The sequence below is a fragment of the Limulus polyphemus genome, unplaced genomic scaffold (assembly GCF_000517525.1).
Source record: "Limulus polyphemus unplaced genomic scaffold, Limulus_polyphemus-2.1.2 Scaffold940, whole genome shotgun sequence".
NCBI lineage: Eukaryota > Metazoa > Arthropoda > Merostomata > Xiphosura > Limulidae > Limulus > Limulus polyphemus.
The window spans coordinates 264,488-281,099 of NW_013666550.1; the positions used below are offsets into that span (position 1 = coordinate 264,488).

Below are 16,612 nucleotides of genomic sequence, written 5' to 3' on the forward strand. Positions count from 1 at the left end.
GCACTGGGGACAGACAGTGAAACACCTGGCGCTGTGTAAAGATGGCCCAATGCTTGATATAACTGAGCATTTGGAAGAGGAGAGCTCAGTAAGTGGGATGCAGTTATAACTGCATTGCACTGATGTTTTGATCATGTAGAGAATCAAGCTAGTTATTTGTTTCAATTTAAAGCTCAATAGTGATGGACCAAGAGAATTAAGTTACATTTGTAGATAATCTACACTCTTTACACAGCTTCATTCTGTGACAAGCTAGGTGTGAGGGGAGAGGTACATTTTGGCGCTTTCACTCACAGAATTTGTGTAGTTGTCTTTGATTATAGTTCAAGCATTTGTATCTTAGGGATTGGTCTACTGCGTAAGTTGCTGGCTAGTTTCGCTTGTGCATCATATTAAGCCTAAGTATAGTGGGCTGTGAAGAAAGAAAACACAGTACTCCCAAATGTGCAAGTGGATTTCCATGGTATACTATCGATACAGTTTAGTGTGTTGTAGCCATTTGTTGTAGTGATAGATCTGATATGTGAAATACTATTTTCTATTCAGAATGATTTCTGACACACTTAAGCACTGGCATTTTCCTGATGTTGATCTGTAATTATATACATTTGGTTTTCAGCTTCTCGCTGAAGTGAAGTAGTTTTTGACATGGTGAATGTAATGAAAGTAATAAATGCTAAATTTATAGTTAGGGTTGCTTCAGCTGCACCACATCTGAGAGCAAATGCACCGCTACCAAAACATATGAAATCATTAGCTGAAAATTATGCTGATAATTTGGACTCAACACAGTGACAAGAACTCAGTGAGTTGTTGAATGAGTTTTGTAATATATTTTGGGACCAAAAGACCAGATGAGTCAGACAACAGTAAAAACTACCACAAAGACACAGGTAATACATATGTGGAGATTACATGGATGTTGAACAGTGGAGTAATACAGTCTTTGTAGAACACTTAGTCATCTCCAGTAGTGATTCTTAGAAAGAATGAAGAAATACGAATGTTCTGTTTGAATTCTAGGTGGGAGAATATGGTGACACATATTAATACTTTCTCATTGCTTTCAACAGGTGAATGTCTGGGTATGCTACAACTCAGCACAACAGATCATGCTTCTCGATGCTGACGTGTTGAACTGGATGACGAGAGCAGTCTTAAGATTACCTTTAGAACTCAAGGTAGCTCTTTCAAGATCCAGGTCACTCCATTCAACATGTATAACGTATCTGTTATTTTGGAGCAGCTGATAGAGCCTACGCTGAGAGGGCTACAATGAGGGAGAAGTCTCACTTATATATATGACATTTTGGTATGTGGCTGTACCTTTCAGTCTGGAGCTGAGAATGTAACATCAACAAACCTTACAGTTAGGGTTACTTCAGCTGTACCACATCTGGGAGCAAATGCATGGCTACCAAAACATATGAAATCATTAGCTGTGGTTGTTATGTTTCATTTGCTTAAGAAAGCAGTCTTGGAATTGAAGTAAGAAGAATGTGCATTTTTGTGTACTCAGGTGTGATTCCTCAGTCGTAGTGTGAATAGGAATAGCATGTCTACAGACTCCATGAAGAGTGTTGATAAAGGCTGGTACAACCTATGGTTAAACGAGATTTTGCATCGTACTGTTAGCAATTTGCACCATGGTAGTACTTAAATGTATTTTGCATTGACTTAATACTTGGACCAAATATTTCAGTCATTAAAATATTCTTTAGATTAGGCTCCAGCTTTAGCTTATTTGAGACAAATTTATTTGTTTGTTGAACTTTGTACAAAGATATTTGAGGGCTTCCTATACAACCCATCCCTAATTTTGAAGTGATAGAACAGAGGGAAAGCAGCTAGTCAACTTCACCCATTTCCAACCTTTGGGCTACTCTAATCAAGTAATGGGATTTGACCATCACTCTTTTATTATGCTTGTAGCCTCAAAGTGCAAAGTTGAATCTTTTGTGTGCTGATAACAGAACGCAAACCGTAGAATCTCAGATCCACAGTCTTGCATGATAACCACTAGGGTTAACCTGGCACATTTAAGACAAAACTGCCCAATTACCATATATATATATTTATGTAGTGATATTGGAACCAGAGCAATGTGGTTTTGGGTGGAGGATGGAGTAGAATGTGTAATTGCTTATGTTAGTTAAACACTAAGATTTCAAGTAACAAAGAGAGGACTATTTACAGTTGTAGCATTTTCTAAGCATTGCTGCTGCTACTTACATGTATGATAAGTTCACCATCTATTTGGACCATGCATTGCTAAATGGCTTAGAAACTTTAAGAACCCAGAATAGATTATCACACATTGAAATACAATATTACAGGATTACAGCTTTGTATATCATTATTAAGGACAGAGCACAGTAAGGTGGATAGATTGCCTGTTTGTTACTGGAATATTCCCATTCTGGGCACTATACAGATGTCAAAGCCATTAAAGCTGCAGTGAATATCAATCATATTGTAAGTGAAGATTTCTCTTGTGGATACACTCCCCAAATGACCCTTTAGGAGCCTTGAGAAGAATAACTGACAGATTCATATCTAGCTTGGATACTACGCCCTCTACCAGAAGGTGAAGCATGACTATAAAAGATATAGAAACACTTTTGATATAGAAACACTTTTTTTTGGCGGTCTGACACTTTTATGTACTGTGCCACTGCTATAAGCCACAGAGCCATGTTGCTTAATCTGTGGTGCAGCTAAAAATCCCCAGAGCTCTTAAACTGAGATGCTTCAGAATTGACTTAATACAAACATTGTAGACTATCATAATGGCGTTCACATCTTTATTAACATGCAAAAGTGTATTTATGGTCACATTCACACAGAGAAGATGAGCAAAATCATAGCTATTGTACTGTGTGTGGCTTCCAGAGGGAAGACAATGCTACCACAGAAAGCTCTGGAAGATATTTGTAACATGTTATTCACAGGGAATTGTCCTAGATATATCTGGTGCTCTTCCATGAATGTTAAAGGTAGAAAATATGATGATGTTGTTTGCTATTTATTATTTCACATAGTGGGCAAAAGCTTATCTATTATTGATACATTAAGACTAAACATTGGAGAGCATGATTCTGAAAATTTAGAGAAACAAATATGGACTAATTTCTGCAGCTAGTTTTTTGCAGAGTTGTGTTGTGGTATTAAGTGTAGTAAAGACATGAATTTCACGGTATTATCATCCATAGTCTGATGGTCAGATAGAATAGATTATTCAAACAATAAAATTCATGTTTATAAGGATTGTGGATATTGACTAAACTGACTTACATGAACATCTGACATGCATCAAGTTTGAATATTGAGCAACGGGGCAAAATCAAATGTTTGTTTGCAAAACTCGTTGGTGTTTGGCCGAGAAGCACAGCTCCCAGAGGATGTAATGCTTGGCTCACCTATCAATTCATATGTAATGATGTCCAAAAGAGAACGTGCAGTAGAAAAGATACTGTAACAAGAGAATGAAGGAGCAAGAATTTGAGTCTGGAGACTGAGAAAAGTCTTGTTATGCACCAGCAGCATGAAAGCAACTTAATTATAGATGTGCTATTTCTTAGCTTGTCCTGAAACATCAAATTATGAACTTCAGTGGTCACATGATACACGAAAATGCATTGAAAATGTTAAAAAGCTAAAGTCGAACTTACTGATGAACCCTTCATACAATGTGTGGATCGGGCATCAGAGGTTTAAGAAATAGATGGCTTAGAAGAACATGACAGCACTATTTAGTATGATCTTAGCTCATCTAATGAGGAAGGATTTGCTGGCAGTGTTTATCTGAATGTGCATGAGGTGTGGCTTGACTGCTCCATTGATCAGCCAAATCATTGATGTTATGGCTTAGATTAATAGTTTAACCATTGGTGATGATATTTGTTGCTTGATAAACAAATTTCTAAGAGAAAGATGAATTCTTTTCTGTATAATGTATTGAGCAGTGATTCACAATATATTACTTAGAAAACAGTTAGGACAGCTGGTCAATAGAAAAATTATAGACTGACAAGGTGTTGCGACCCATATCTCTTGAATTATCGAGCAAAATTTATCTGGTTAACTATAGCAGAATTTGTGTGGTGCAAGACACATAATGTCCATTAGGTAAACACAGCTATAAAAGCTGCTGTTGTTACATTGAAGGTAGAGAGAAGTAACAGTTTAAAGTGGCTGGACATGATTGCTAAGCATTCTAATGCATCTGTAAGGTGAGAGAACTTTGGATTTCGTGAACATTCAGATTGATATTTACACTGAAATTCAGCAGGTGTTAGTATGAGACACCTCCTGAGAATACCTGTGTATATTTAAATGTGATTTTAAGTAACATTTACACGCATGTCATACATTTGGATATAAAAGGCTTACACATGGCTTCTAGTTGTACAATGGTTATGCTTTTGGTCAGTACAGAAAATAAATCAAGCTACAATAAACTGTAGCATAAAATTCCTTTTTTTATCAGAATTTGCCTCTGTTGGTTTATTTTGTGATGTCAGTTGAGTAGGTTTGTTGACCCGTAGATGGTGGTGCAATATTGTGATAGTTTAACTATGGGTTCTATTAGCTATCTAGGACAGTAAATATATCTTACTATTGATATGTTGGTATATGCTGTAGTGAACAGACAATTATTTATCCAGGTTAAGTGAATTTTACCAGAAAAAGTTTTAATTTGGCCGAATTCGACCGAACTACAGCTCTCAACATCACACAACTGACTGAGTTCCTGATCTCCCAGAAAATCTGTTAATTAAGCAATTGCAATTTTGACTTTAGTCATATAAGACCAACTTGGAACTACTAGTAACCTAATTTGTTATTAAACTTGACCACAAGTTTCAACATTGTCAAATTTCTCAAATTAACTCATGATGGAAAATAAATTAATGTATTTGTGGATTTCAATGACTATTTGGAAGCGCCTAGGATTGTGGAAACTTTTCAGGACCTGACTGTAGCTAATAAGGAGAAAACAGGGAATAATCTTTCGCTGATGGAAACGTCTGCGATTTGGGCTCCTGTTGAAGCTGCTAATGATAGTAATTCAGGGTTCAGTCATCATGCCATCCAACCAAAGATTCATACCTAACAACCAACTCCAGAGTCATCCATGGCTGCAGGTACATCCACCTCAGAAGCAAGATTGCTCACCTCTCAGCCTTGTCACTCATCCCATAAACACTGGCCACAGATCAGATGAGACAAAGGGAGTGACCCCATCACTCCATGAAGCAGGCGTCAGAAGATTCTCTGAGCCTAGGGAACAAAGAAATGACATCTATGCTTAACCCAGTTTTTCTGGATACCTGGCCACGTAGGTATTCACGGGAACGACCTCGCTGACACCGCAGCTAAGTCTGCTCTGGTGCCCTCACGGTCGAACATGGATTACGGTAGTGTCTCCAAGGGGCGACTTCGTGCCAGTTGGCAGTCGGCTTTGGGTGAGCAACGTCATAACAAGCTTTCCAGATCAAACCTTCTGTTACTCTTTGGCCGTCTTGCTTGCGTAAGGATCGGAAGGAAGAAGTTGTCCTGGCAAGGCTACGCATTAGTCACAGTTTTTTACCTCATCGTTTTCTTTTATCTGGTATTGACCTACCGTTATGTAGCCTTTGTGACACTCAAGTCACAATAGCCCACATTTTACTGTCGTGCCGTCGGTGAGCGGCGACAGTATTTTCGACACGTGTTTTGTCAGGGTTTACTCCTGACGTTGGACAGTGTCATTGGCGATGGTGACACTGTCTAACTTGATTGTATTTTTAATTTTTTACGAACAATTGGCCTTTTTAATTTTATATAAATCTTTTATCCGAATTTTGAACATATTTTGGTTTTAACTCACTGTATTTTTACATTTTACTACAATTTACTTCTACTGTTTTTACCAGTTGTTCGGCGCAGATAGTCTAGTTGCTTTGCGCCATAAAACACCAATAACAAACCAACCAACCTAGAGACTACATATGTTTCGGTGTCCTATAACATCATCTTTATGAGTAACGGTAAAAGCAAGGTTGTAACTTGTATACCCACATAATAATTTACATACCAAAACGCCATCTAGACTTAAACTACCCAAAGTTGCAACACATCTGTCCAGTACTATATTATTTCTAGACCTGGACCAGCTTCCTCGTTTAATACGTATGCATGGTAAGCTGCAAAGCATATTTATCTGGCACAAAGATATGATATCATAGATACGGTTCACTGTAAAGCATGTTTATCCGGCACAAGGATATGATATCACAGATACGGTTCACTGTAAAGCATGTTTATCCGGCACAAGGATATGATATCACAGATACGGTTCACTGTAAAGCATGTTTATCCGGCACAAGGATATGATATCACAGATACGGTTCACTGTAAAGCATGTTTATCCGTCACAAGGATATGATATCACATATGCGCCTGGTTTGTAATTTTTAACTTACTTTTTATCATATTACTTTCATGGATTTATAATTTAGGTTTGGTATGGTCGTGGTATGACCAAGTGACGTTAGTTGTTAACTCACAATTTGATAACTACTTAGTTTAGATCTTTCCCAGCAGTAGAAGGAAAAAGAAGTGTAAGTATCTAGTGTCTTGCGCACTCGTCCATTTGCTTTCTGTGTGTGTTTTGTTTAGAAATGCGTGTGGTTTTATCGTAGATCTTTGTTTTCCAGTTTAGTTTGATTCAGGCAGGGTTAAAACTTTTAGAATTTCATTACATTTCCTACCAAATCTCTTGTTAGAACGGTTACTTCACTTAACTATAGGAAATAATGCACCCAAGAATGTCGTACTAGTTGTTTAGACATTTTTAAGTTTGAAAGTGACTATATGGAACTTTACACCATATATATATCTCCCGTTTTGTCAGTTAGGGTGCTGTAAGAATAAAGTTTTTTTTTCTTTTCTTTTTTTATGCACAGGAAAAACAAGCTACTTTTATTTGAATTGTTACTTATTTAATAGTATCCACGTATACTTAGTAACGTAGATTTAACTCGGAGAACAAAAAATTACTTGATAAAGTATCATATTAGAATTTAGGGTTATTAATAAAATCCAGTGTTTTTGCTTGTGTAGGTTGAATGTAAAAAAGCTCAACCAAAAGAAGTTATGATGCCTAGCGCTATTGTTCGAGGAAGAGGGGCAGGCAGAGGTGTTTATGGTAAGCTAAATCGTACAAGATACCTTAACCTTAAGATAAAGTTTACCTCTTCTTTTAGGACACCAACTGTCTCTCTCTCTCTCTTTGTTGGTGAAAAAGGAAAACTTATTTCAGAATCCGATATTTCTGAGAAAATCCAAATCGTATTATATATGGGAGAGGATTTCAGTGTTCATAGTCAGTTAAGAAATTGAAAGTTGTCAAGCTTAACAAATGAAGCCTAATGTTAAAAAGTAAATCTTTTGTAGATATAACTTCTAATTACAATTCATCTCACCAAAAACTATACAATTATAAGATATGCGTGATTAGTAAAATAAGAAAATTATAAACAACAAATTTTCAAACATTGACTCTAGCAAGTAGGTTTTACAGCCAGTCTGTTCTTGGAATTATTTCTTATGCTCTATTCTAATAGTGTTGATGATAATTAGACTTTATAAACTACGTAATTCCAGTTGCTAAAATCTACAACTCTTATATACAATTATTTTGAAATTTATTCCTCCCAATTTCAGATCTTGTCTGGCCACTCGGAGCACTAACAGAAGGTAAGTGTTACCTTACCTCTTAGTTTCATAAGGACTTTAGATCTCATTTACCTTCTTAAAAAATGTGTTCTGTGTTCGTTTCTGACAGGAAATTCATTAAGAAGATAATAGCCAGAATGTTGCACAAAAAATATATGTAGTATTTTTATGTTGCACGCTGTCTTTTAAAGTAAGGAAATAATTTCTATAAATTGTAATTAGTAGATTAAAAAGAGAATTTTAAATAACATTAAATGTATATGCAATTTTTTTTATAAAAGATGGAGAGATTAATTTTGTAAGTCAAAATAACATAAAAGTACAAGTATAGACTTGTTAAAAAGAAAACTTCCGTACTAATCTAACACGAATCCTTTCGTGAATAGCATCAGTTATTGTTTAGCCTATTTATTAATGCAGTACCACCATCATGTGGCTTACTTTGCTAATGAGTTCATTGTTGGTGTTATATGAAATGAATTGTAAATTATTGGTTTTTTTTGTTTAGAATCTGACGTTCTGTGTACACCCTTGTCTTTCCCGGCTTACAGCTATGGACGTACGAGTTATCCTGGGTATCCTGGCTTCGGTCACTTGTTTGCAGGTATGAACTTTAACATGCAACAGTTATGTGTTCCATGCCCTCTTGACCAATTGAGTGTCTACAATTTAAACGGCTTACAACTGTGACCCCCGCCCGCCCCCTAGCGAGCAAGACAGACGGATCAACGTCGTTAGCTTTACAAAAATTTCCGCCTTTAATCTACTGCACCTAACTTTATCGCAGTATTTGACCGTGATGAGCCTTACGTCTCCGCCTTCGACCAAAACCCGGAATTAACCCGGGTCCATTTATCATATTTACAGTATTCTTTGTTTCTGAATAAGATGAATCCCGCCTAAACAACAGTCCACAATGTTCAACGTAACAACGGGTTCATATAAATTTTCGGACAACGAGGGTGTTAAATATTGTGACAAAAAGTATTACATACCAAACGTATTTTTTTGTGCCAAAGGAGAAAGTATTAAGAAGTTTTGTATTTTGCTAATTTTTGGTTTAATTTTTCTTAAATGAAAATGAACATTGATTCACTTAATTAACCTCTAATGAATTATGATTTAAAAACATTGACTATCATACGTAATTCCAACGAAATGATACACATATCAATTTCCATACTAAGTTCACATTGTTCGAAAGTATATATATATATATAACTCATTGTACATTTAAGTTTTAATTGAATGCTCAGAAAGCTTCCTAAAGTAAAAGTAAGCCTGATCTAGTGTAGCAACGTGTACTTGAAACTAGCATAACATGAATGTTGTACGAAAAGGATGATCAATAAGCACGTTTTAAGGTAAATGTTTCATAAAATACAAAATCCCGTATGGAGTGATTGTTGTACGTTAAGTAATTATATGCTGTTTAATATCTCGGATATATCTCTTGCTAAAAAATAACCGGAAGGAAAATGTTAATACCCTCCAGGGACCAATAGCACTTTCTCTCTGTGCTACAGTCCCAGTAGCTGACAGCTGGGAAAATTACAGTATCATGTGAAGATTCAGTTTATTACTCAATTCATAACTATCAAACTCCAGTATTGAAACTTGTGGTTAATGTGCAACAATGATATTCTAAATCATGTGGAAGAAAGTGTGCATATGCGTTACTTAAATTATTGGTATTTAAAATTCACATGGTGAACTGTATGTTGATCGTGTGCACGTTGCAAGGCTGTCCTATGTTAAATAAAATAATAAACTGTGTGTTTGTTATGAGTATGTATTTTTAACGTATACATGTTGTAACACTTTAGTATATTAACTCACATGGTGAGCTATGTCTTTAACGTATACATGTTGTAACACTCTCACATGGATACCGTAGCCCGATGACATAACGGTAAGTCTAGTCTACGGATTCACAACGTTAAAATCAAGGGTTTCGATTCCCCTCGGTGGACACAGCAGATAGCCCAATGTGGCTTTGCTATAAAAACACACAAGTGGAGAACTGTGCATGTTGTAACACTATTATGTATTAACCCAAGCGATGAACTGTATGTTTAGGATTGCATGTTGTAACACTATTATGTATTAACCCAAGCGATGAACTGTATGTTTAGGATTGCATGTTGTAACACTATTATGTATTAACCCAAGCGATGAACTGTATGTTTAGGATTGCATGTTGTAACAGTGCAGTGTATTAACTGACGTTATGAACTGTGTATTTGGGATGTGCATATTGTAATAGTGTGGTTTATTTAACTCACGTGGCGAACTGTATGTTTAGGAATGCATGTTGTAACAGTGCAGTGTATTAACTGACGTTATGAACTGTGTATTTGGGATGTGCATATTGTAATAGTGTGGTTTATTTAACTCACGTGGCGAACTGTGTTTAGAGTGCGCATGTTGTAATACTGCAGTGTATTATCTCACAAGGTGAACTATGTGTTTAGGATGTGTAGTTGTAACACAATAGACTCGGTAATGTATTACCTTTCGTGGTGAACTGTGTGTTTAGTGTGTGCATATTGTAATACTGTAATGTGTTAAACTCACGTGATTAACTGTGTTTCTTTATCATGTACTTGTTGCAACGCTGGTATTTTATCGTTATGGATCCTAAGAATACAAGTTTCCAGACCTTACTATAAAATTTGTTCGTTTTTGAAAGTTCTTTAAATACATTTTGAACAACGTATCTATTAAATGTTTTAGTTCGTATACTTTCTACCTGCGCGTACTGTAGCTAAGCATAGCAGTTCTAAGTTGAAAATTAAATATTAGATGACTGAAATCGGGTATCCTCACTCCTAAGTGCAATACCAGTTAACATTAAGTGTTTTATTAGCGTCTTTAATGTGAACTATGAATTATTTGGATATGATGGATTTGTTCAAGATTAAGAAAATAAATGGTTTCAACCGAAATACTTGTGCAGTTACTTGTAGTTTTAGTAACACCATCTAATATGACTAGTTTAGGTAGCTCACTCAGACTTTTACAAAGTTCTAGCCTTTCCTGAAACTTAAGATACTCTATTCCGCCTTTTTTCCTATACGATATCTTCCAAAACGTTTGAAAAAATCAGAAACATTGGTCTCAGGAATAAAGACCTAGTTTTGTATTTACATTTTACTTCAAATTAACGTCAATACCTTTAACACCGCATTTCTATTGTTCTAAGTTAAACAACATTATCGCACGTTGCATTTACACCATATATATATATTCACAAATTTGGTCGTTATTCATAATATCAAAAGACAGTTTCACTTACACGTACAATTCTGGAACTTTTCTGTTAAAAATACTAAACAACATTAGGTTATGCTGGAAATTACGTAACTCTGCTACATGAGTTCACGTAGAATATTACGTCACTTTCATTTCATTAAGTTACATTAACTTTATGGATTGCTTTCATTCAGACTTCTACTGTATATTCTTTAATTGGAACTTTTACTTACTTGGTTTAAAAGTGCCTAAAAGTTTATATTTTTTTCTAATCGTGACAAATGTTCATTAGTTTAGCTATCTCGATTAACATGTTGTCTTGCTAGCAACACATTACATAGGAAAGCTCCAATAAGATAACTTTAATTAATTGAATCTCTCCAACAGAACCTTCCAATTTTTCTGATATTATAATTTCTTTGTTTTTGTAAAACTTTCTTGTTCCAGAAAATCATCTTCAAAATGTGTATTACCCACGCTAGGAAACGTATTTACTTCACTCTAAAGAAACAAAGTGGTGTTAAAAGCTATAAAGAGTATTTCGAGGGGAAATTGATATTTTGATAAAAACTGCAAACTATAAAATCACGAAATTGGGTTTCAAGTTCACATCTAATTGAATTTTATAACAATGTCTATTCTTATATTCTTTGTTCTAAGATTTTACTCCATTTGCGTCTTCTTCAGAACAAATCAGCTCAGGATCTGGCAATACACTGTGGCTAGAACAAACTTTAATCCTACAAAATCCCGATCTTGCACTGTTTTAAGCGATCGTCACCAATCTCTTAGTAACCCAAATAACGATTATTTAACAATTAACGATTACTTCTAAAAACGATTACTTACGTATCACAAAAATCACACAAGTATTGTAGAATGTATAAGTTATAAACAAGTATAAATTTGTATTTTTTATATATAAACACATAATCTACCAGTGAGTGTTTACACATTCTTTTGAAATAATTTCATTATACAGTATATTCAAAAAAAGAGTACAAAAATGATGCCTTAGAATTAGGAGTTGCAATCGATCTGTTTAACAAAATTATTTAAGCCACAGTTTAGTGAGATTAACAGCTTATCCAGAAAAATGTATGGAGATTACTCCAGTACAGCCACACACTTTCCGTACTTTTTAAACTAACGTCTGGGCATTTTTCTTATATACAACAATAATAATATGTCTATCAGTTCTTTGCCAAATGTTTACTGAATGTTCTCGTCACACGTTTCACAGTACTCCTTTACGTTCTCTTATACCGAAAACAATTTACTTTATTTTCAAGCATTTTTTATTTTATCTTTTAATATATTCATCTATAAATGCTCTTTTATTGTGTATAACCATTTTATACTATCAGTTATATTATAAATTGTTGTGTGTGTACTTTAGTTCTTAGTTATCCTTGTAGTGAAGATTCATTTAGTTTTGTTTCGCTACGCCTAATCTTCTCTCTTTCTAGCTGTCGTTTCTTAACTGATTTAGATTATTTCGTACAACATTCTTTCTAAAGACGTCAGACAATCTCACCCAAAATATTTAACAGAATAAATCTCCCGTCACTTTAGGCAGTGTATCCTATTCATTAGAAATCTCAGTATAGAAAACCTCCTTTCCGCATGACGTAGTAACTAGTATAATATAGTTGTGATTCATTTGACTAGAATCCCAACCTAAACTGCTATGCTTAGTTACTGTATTAGTTTTTTGTTGTTGTTGTCATAGTTTCTGTAGTTGAGAAAGTTCTTAACCACGAACTAGGTATTTGTTATTACTCTTTTGTAGTATTCTTGTTTTACTTTGAATTTAGTTGGATTTCAAACGTTAAATTTCCCTATTAGTTGCTGATTCGATGTGTTGATAATTAGCGTGGTAGCTCATGGAAAGATGGACCTGTAACAAAGAAACCGCATTTTGCAAATGAAAAAATAGAGCTATAACAAAGAAAGCACATTTTGCACAAAGAAACTTGATACTTTATGCACTGATTGTTGTCATCGTTTTTGATAAAGTTCATTGTAACTGAAGATTGGTAAATGGCACTCTGGATTACCAGTGTGTGAAACTGGCAAGAACAGGGGTGGTAAATGAAACTCACTTGGTTAGAATTGTTTGACAATCTTTAATAAAATTTGTCAACATCAGCACCGTTTTCCGAAAATAACAAAAGTTGATCCGTTGAATAAACGTTAACATGAAGAAATTTGATATTCTGGTTTACGTTACTGAAGCATAGCTAAACACTTCATTGTGTTGTGACTAAATACTGACAATCAATGAATTAGGGCCAGATACTGCGCACCGTTTATAGAAGTTAAGACTGGTCACAAAGTGTTACCGCATGTAGAACATAATGAGATTTTAATTTTATTGTTATTGGTTGTAGTTATGTAAAATTACATGGTTAATAATTTGTTTGAGTTTTAAAATATCTGTGCTTTCACACGAAATATGAAAATTAGTCAACATAAGAGTTAATGCAGCAAAATGGAAAAGTATCTGTTTATACAGTATTAACTGTTAACTTACTGTTTTAAAGAAAAACAATGCAAGTAAAAATAGTAGATTTAATAAGTGTTAGAGATTAAAGATGTACTGTAGGTGCTACTCTCCAGGTTCTTCCCTAAACTTCGTAAATCTATATTATTTTGGAAATTCTTAGATTGGCGGGGAAAGCAGAAAAGTTTTTTTAATGAGCCCACAAAATGTTCATATTTGTTTGTTTTTTTAAATTCCACACTCGCAACAGATGCAGCTTCACAAATAACAGCCCCCCCCCCACCCCACACACACAGTGGCACAGCGAGTATGTCTGCGGACTTACAACGCTAGAAACCGGATTTCGATACCCGTGGTGGGCAGAGCACAGATAGCTCATAGCTTAATTACAAACAAAAACAACAATACCTAAAACGAGAAGACTGGCTCATAACAGACAAATAAAACTAGATTGAAAACTGGAACAAGGAAAAAGTGAAATGTATCCCAGTAAGTGAGGTATTCAACAATGGGGCTCACACATTGGTCGGTATACGCCGTCTATCAGATTCAACTGTTACCCACAAGCCTCACACGTAAAAAAAGTTAATAAATAAACAGATTTGGATACTCAAGCCCACGTTATTTCATATGCATGTTAAATAGAATACATAGGTATATAAGTTTTCATTCATTCAATTGAGTGTACACTGTAAAAGTATATTGATTAGGATAGAGATTGGTTGTGACGCTTATTACTACATTTTTTAAAATAATTTTGTGGGATATATATATACCATTTTTCATTTGTCTAATAGTAGTAATTTTGACCTTGCGCATCATAAGTTTTATTATGCTGTTCAGCCCCAGTAAGGCCTAGTGGTTAGCGTATTGGACTGAGTATTGTATTGTCTCAAGTTCTCGCACTTTCAGCTGTGGGTATGTTATAAGAGTGATAGTCAGTCCGATTATTCTGTTAAGAATAGCCACTCCAGTCGGTAGCTGTTAGCAACTGGTTGCCTTACAAAGCTCAAAATTATGGATAGCTATACCTTAAACACGAGAGTCTCTCATCTGGCCGTTTAAATAAGTGTGCATAGGTGTCATTCAGGTGAATAAAGTAACAAACAAATCATATAGGCAGTTGACCATTTATAATTCCTGGAATGGAAACTTCAGGAGATAAGTTTCTTATCACTACCAGTGGCCTGGTAATATCACTCAGTTTTTTTTGTATAATCCTTAACTATCTGTATTTCATTAGGAACAGCAACTTTCTCGTAATTGAACTCAGCCTCTCGACCTGGATTCCTGTACGTGGTAAGGGGACCTCCCAGGGAAGGTTCTGTATTTTCAGTTACCTCCTCTGGGATCTAAACATCCACCCACATGTTTTCCATGCGTGGCGACCCGTGAAAGAGAGGAGAGGCTCCTGGTGGTTGAGTGGTGTCTGGGGCACTGCAACACACCACTTTGGCCTTGAATTCCTGTAGACGGGTGGCCTTGGGGTTCACCCCCCAGGGTCAATCGGCTGGTCCACTCGGGCTAGGTTCAACTGAGTACCAGTGTTGGGCGTTCTCAACAGCAGTCTCCACCACATGGTGGACCTGTACCTCACTTTCTAATCTTGCATTCACTATCCGAGAAATCTTTAGGGCAAATGTCTCACTTTTTTATTCAGAAGGGCTTAGAGGGGCTTGCTGGCTCTCCAAAGTCAGTTAAGAAGCTCCATTCTGGAGACATCTTGGTAGAAACATTCACAGCTAAGCACAGTGAACTTTTCTCCAATTCAAAGGCCATTGGGGATATACCCATTGAGGTTACTCCCAACGCTTCTTTGAATTCCTCACGAGGAGTTATTGTCGAGAGGGACTTGAAGTCTATCCCCAACTCAGAGATCCTTGTTGGTTTCTTCAGCCAAGGAGTTTCATCATTTCGAAGGATCTCCACTCATCAAGATGGTATTATGGTGCCGACCTCAGTTCTTATTTTGACGTTTTCATCACCACGTCCACCTGTCACTGTTAAGGTGGGTTATTTGAATTGCAAGGTATGGCCCTATATTCCCAACCCTCTTCGATGTTTTCGGTGCCAGCAGTTCAGTCATTCAAAGACATCTTGTTGTGGTTCTGTGACATGTGCTCATTGTGGTGGCAAGGACCACGATGCCTATGAATGCAAACTGGACCCTCACTGAGTTCACTGTAGTGGTTCCCACCCCTCTTACTTTAGGTCTTGCCCTAAATGGGTGGAGGAGAAAGAGGTACAGCGTTTGAGGCTCAGAAGCTATTGTTCCCTACTCCATCTCGGACATATGTCACTGCACTACACTCCACTGCTACAGTGGGGGTGCAGACAGACCTTTCCATGCCTCCATCTGAGTCTTTTTCCCGCCATGTGAGGGGTCTTCTGCCCTCCATGATAATAGAATTGACCAGTCTACGTCTACTCCAATCTCTGTCCCCACTATTCCTTCCAGTGGCTGCCTGGGTCAACTGCCTCGAGCACCAGTCTCTGATGTCTGCTCGGGTCCTTCCTTGGCCCCTAAATGCAGGACGATCATTCAATCACATCCTCAGTCATTGGATTCTCACTCTGATGATAGAGATTTGACCACTTGCTCATGGGCAGGATCCATGGAGGTCGATCGACCTCCATCTTGTAAAGAAAAATGGCATGGTCATAAACCGAAGGGTTCTCCACCCTGTTCTTCTTCACCTACATAAAAATGGTCATTTTGATACAGGTTTTCGTTCTAATCTCGATGACATTAAGGTCTTGATTGACTCCTATCATCTCGTGTGTCTCTCCTTACAAGAAAAATATCTGAAACCTGCCGATACATTTAACTTTTGGCAGTTTTCTTTATACCAGAATGACAGGTTGTGTGATGGACGAGTGCATGGAGGGGTGCCACTGCTGATCGACCAGCATGTACCCTCCTTATCTATGTCCATCGATACACTCTTGGAGGCCATAGCCATCCGTGTTTCCTTGGGTCATACCATCACTGTTTGTTCTATCTACCTGTCTCCTAGGGAGACTTATGATCAATCTGACCTTGATGCTCTCATTGACCAGTAACCATCTCCCTTTTTACTTCTGAGAGACTTTAGTGGACACAACCCTCTCTGGGGTGGTACTGATATT

At 36.5% G+C, this 16,612-nt stretch overlaps 1 protein-coding gene across 3 annotated transcripts in view; it reads left to right on the forward strand.

The window, feature by feature from the left end:
* LOC106461348 (RNA-binding protein Musashi homolog Rbp6-like) overlaps positions 1 to 16,612 on the forward strand; it is a 225,102-nt gene that overhangs the window by 186,129 nt on the left and 22,361 nt on the right. For all 3 annotated transcript variants that reach the window (XM_022388247.1, XM_022388248.1, XM_022388249.1), the window contains 3 exons: positions 7,108 to 7,192; positions 7,711 to 7,743; positions 8,231 to 8,326. In XM_022388247.1, the coding sequence (XP_022243955.1) occupies positions 7,108 to 7,192; positions 7,711 to 7,743; positions 8,231 to 8,326 (214 nt within the window). The remainder of the gene's footprint in view (positions 1 to 7,107; positions 7,193 to 7,710; positions 7,744 to 8,230; positions 8,327 to 16,612) is intronic.